Source organism: Bison bison, unplaced genomic scaffold (genome assembly GCF_000754665.1).
Source record: "Bison bison bison isolate TAMUID 2011002044 unplaced genomic scaffold, Bison_UMD1.0 scf7180017857213, whole genome shotgun sequence".
Classification (NCBI taxonomy): domain Eukaryota; kingdom Metazoa; phylum Chordata; class Mammalia; order Artiodactyla; family Bovidae; genus Bison; species Bison bison.
The window spans coordinates 315,348-318,851 of NW_011487786.1; the positions used below are offsets into that span (position 1 = coordinate 315,348).

General features: G+C 40.3%; 1 protein-coding gene across 1 annotated transcript in view; it reads left to right on the plus strand.

The window, feature by feature from the left end:
* Positions 1-3,504, plus strand: part of LOC105003391 (tripartite motif-containing protein 5-like) — a gene marked incomplete at its 3' end in the record, with an annotated part of 15,205 nt that overhangs the window by 8,540 nt on the left and 3,161 nt on the right. The window contains 3 exon segments of the mRNA XM_010860531.1: positions 8-134; positions 698-793; positions 1,608-1,838. Coding sequence (XP_010858833.1) covers positions 8-134; positions 698-793; positions 1,608-1,838 — 454 coding nt within the window.

Genomic DNA, 3,504 nt, shown 5'->3' on the forward strand with positions numbered 1-3,504 from the left:
GTCTGCGCCATGGAGAGAAACTCATGCTCTTCTGTGAGGAGGACAGGGAAGTCATTTGCTGGCTTTGTGCACGGTCCCAGGAGCACCATGGTCACCACACATTCCTCATGGAAGATGTTGCCCAGGACTATCAGGTAAGAGAGCGGAATGGAGGAAAGACAGATCATAAAGTGTTACTTGAGGGGAAATCTCCACTTTGCATTGGACTTTGTTTACCTGGTCACCATGGACTTGAGGCCTGTGATCTCTTTTCATCCTATGCCCACGTTCTGATATGTGAGGGATGTTTCTGTGAATTCCCCCAGTTACAAAGTAATGATCCTACACACAGACTTTTAGTCAGAAGTAGGTGGAGATCTGATGCCCAAAGAAGCTCTCATGATGACTTTGAACAGGAGGGTAATGAGGACACTGGGTGAATTGAGGTGTGTGGTTTCCCTGCTGCAGGATCAGGTTTCTCTAGAACAAAGAGAACCAGTCTTCTTTGGAAAGAGAATGCTGACTCCTATCTCTTGAGTCTTAAGAATACATTCCCCTCCTCAGGTTTTCTCCCAGGTCATAGATTCTAATAGCTGTTCTCTACAGTTTTTGTAAAGTGGATTCTCTTTGGAAATCAGCCTCATTTCTCTCTCATTTATCCTCTACAGTGATGCTGAGAAAGCCCATAGCTTGACTCTGTGTGGTTCTTTTCTCACAGAAGAAACTCCAGGAAGCTCTAGAGAAGCTGAGGGAGAAGCAGCTGGAAGCTGAGGAGTTGGAAGTTAAAGTCAGAGCAGACACTGCTGCCTGGAAGGTAGGAGAAGGCACTTCCTGAGGGAGTTAGACAGATATCTTGGACAGGACCTTGGGTGGTCACAAGTAGCGGCCTTCCTCTTTGTTCCCTGACAGTTGTCATTTGATTAGTCTTTTCCTTCATCCTATCCCTGAGGGGGTGGTGCTAAAAAGGGAACATATCACAGATGAACATAGATCCTGGAAGGGAGGTATTTATACAGAGGGCATCTCTCATGAGGATACAAGGGAACCTCAAATTCCATTCCTGTCATGTGTTTTTGTCCTTGACTCTTCTGATTGAGACATTTGTCAATGGCTCGTGGCTCTGTCCTGGCTTCCCTGGTAGCTCAGCTGTTAAAGAGTCTGCCTTCAATGCAGGAGACCCCGGTTTGATTCCTTGGTTGGGAAGATCCCCTGGAGAAGGGATAGGCTACCCACTCCAGATTCTGGCCTGGAGAATTCCACAGACTGTATAGTTCATGGGGTCGCAAAGAGTTGGACACAACTGAGTGACTTTCACTTACACTTTCATAGTTCAGTCAGACATAACTGAGCAACTTACACCTGTCCTCAGCTTTCAACCTTAGCAGAAGGTGGTGGAAGGGAGTCAAGAGTAATACAGGAAGGCACGAGCATCCTGGATATCTGTGTGAAGACTGAGTCACAGCCAGGGGTCCCATTTGGCTATGAGTTGTCTTCAACAATACAGACTTGGGACTATTATTTTGAATTGTGATGTAGAGAAAAAGAAATAGCATGTGAGCTTCCCTACTCATTGCTTCCCTCCTTTCTCTCTCTCTGTCTTCCTCTCTCTCTTTCTCATACTCCTGAAGGATCAAATACAACATGAGAGACAAAATGTCAAGGCAGTGTTTCAGAAACTGAGAAAGAACCTTAAATATGAGGAGGTGAAGGAACTGCAAAAACTGAAGGGTAAGGAGAAAGTTGGTCTACGTAACCTGGCAGACTCTGAGCATGTGCTGATTCAGCAGAGCCAGCTGGTGAGAAATCTCATCTCAGATGTGGAACATCGTTTGAAAGGGTCAACAATGGAGATGCTGCAGGTAACACTGGGCAAGAAACCCCAGAATCTGTGATATGAACACTTGAACTTTACTGTTCGTATGATATATAGCTTTCTATGTTTTTAACTTCACCATTCTTGTATCATTGAATGCAAAATGTATGTCTTGTAGATAGCAATAGTGGCTTTTTATCAAGTCAAAAATCTTCCTTTTAATGGGTGTATTAATATAATGCCATTTAATAATGCAATCATTGACCTGGTTAAATTTATAATTTTTCTATTTGCATTCTGTATGGCTAGTTTTCATTCTTCTCTTTCACTTCAACTAGCTTCTTTTGTGTTAAATATCTCTGGTATAAAATATTGTTTTGTTATTTTTGAACTATGTATATTTTTTCCTTTTTCCTAATAGTTTCTCTAATGATTAGAATGTTTCCTATCCCATCATGATCTACTCCTAACACCAAGTGCATTTCAGTAAAAATAGAAACTTCCTGTACCACTGCTTCATTTCGTTCTAGCAACAACACAATGATGCTTTTAATATTACACCCAATCCTACAGGCTAATGCCTGCAAGCATCTGAACTTTTCAGAATAATGGGAAGAAAAATTCTCTTTTCTTCTGGAGTTTATGTCAGGAGATTTTTGTTTTCTTCATTAACTGAGAATAAAGTCAATATGAATGATAGTTGCTCAGTTGTGTCTGACTCTTTGCAACCTCATGGACTATACCCCACCAGACTCCTCTGTCCATGGAATTCTCCAGGCAAGAATACTGGAGTGGGATGTCATTTCCTTCTCCAAAGTCAACATAGGTGGAGTAAATAGAATTGGAGAAAGACACAGACCAGATTCTGATGACGAGTTTGGCGCTTCAAAATTAATCATTGATTAAAGTTGTAACTGTATTCACAAAATTTTCTACTTATTGCAGTTTTCTTTGATTTTTGTCATATAAAAGAAAACAGCAGAGAGACTTGTTTTTTGTTTTTTTGTGTGTGTGGATCCAGCTGTTGTACTAGTTTTTGGTAACATGTAAATAAGTCTAATAACAAAGACATCAAATATACTGATAAATAACATCTCTGATGATTAAGAAAATTAGATAGCTATAAACTGTTAAGGACTTGAACAAAACTGATTCAGTACAAACTAAAGTGCAGATAAATGCTCTAGTTTTTGGACAGTGACTGAGTGCTTATTGGTTACATTATGAAAATGGGATACAAGAGAGGAGGCAGTTTAGTTGATGAATAGTAACTTACATATTAGACATCCTAAATTACTGATTCTTGTGACTCATTTTTTACTGAATAGATTAATAAGCATTTAAGAGACAAAGATTGCTGGGAAAAATAGCAATAACCTCAGATATGCAGATGACACCACCGTTATGGCAGAAAGTGAAGACAAACTAAAGAGCCTCTTGTTGAAAGTGAAAGTGGAGAGTGAAAAAGTTGGCTTAAAGCTCGACGTTCAGAAAACTAAGATCATGGCATCTGGTCCCATCACTTCATGGAAAATAGATGCTGAAACAGTGGAAACAGTGTCAGACTTTCTTTTTTGGGGTTCCAAAATCACTGCAGAAAGTGATTGCAGCCATGAAATTAAAAGATGCTTACTCCTTGGAAGGAAAGTTATGACCAACCTAGATAGCATATTCAAAAGCAGAGGATTTACTTTGCCAACAAAGGCCCATCT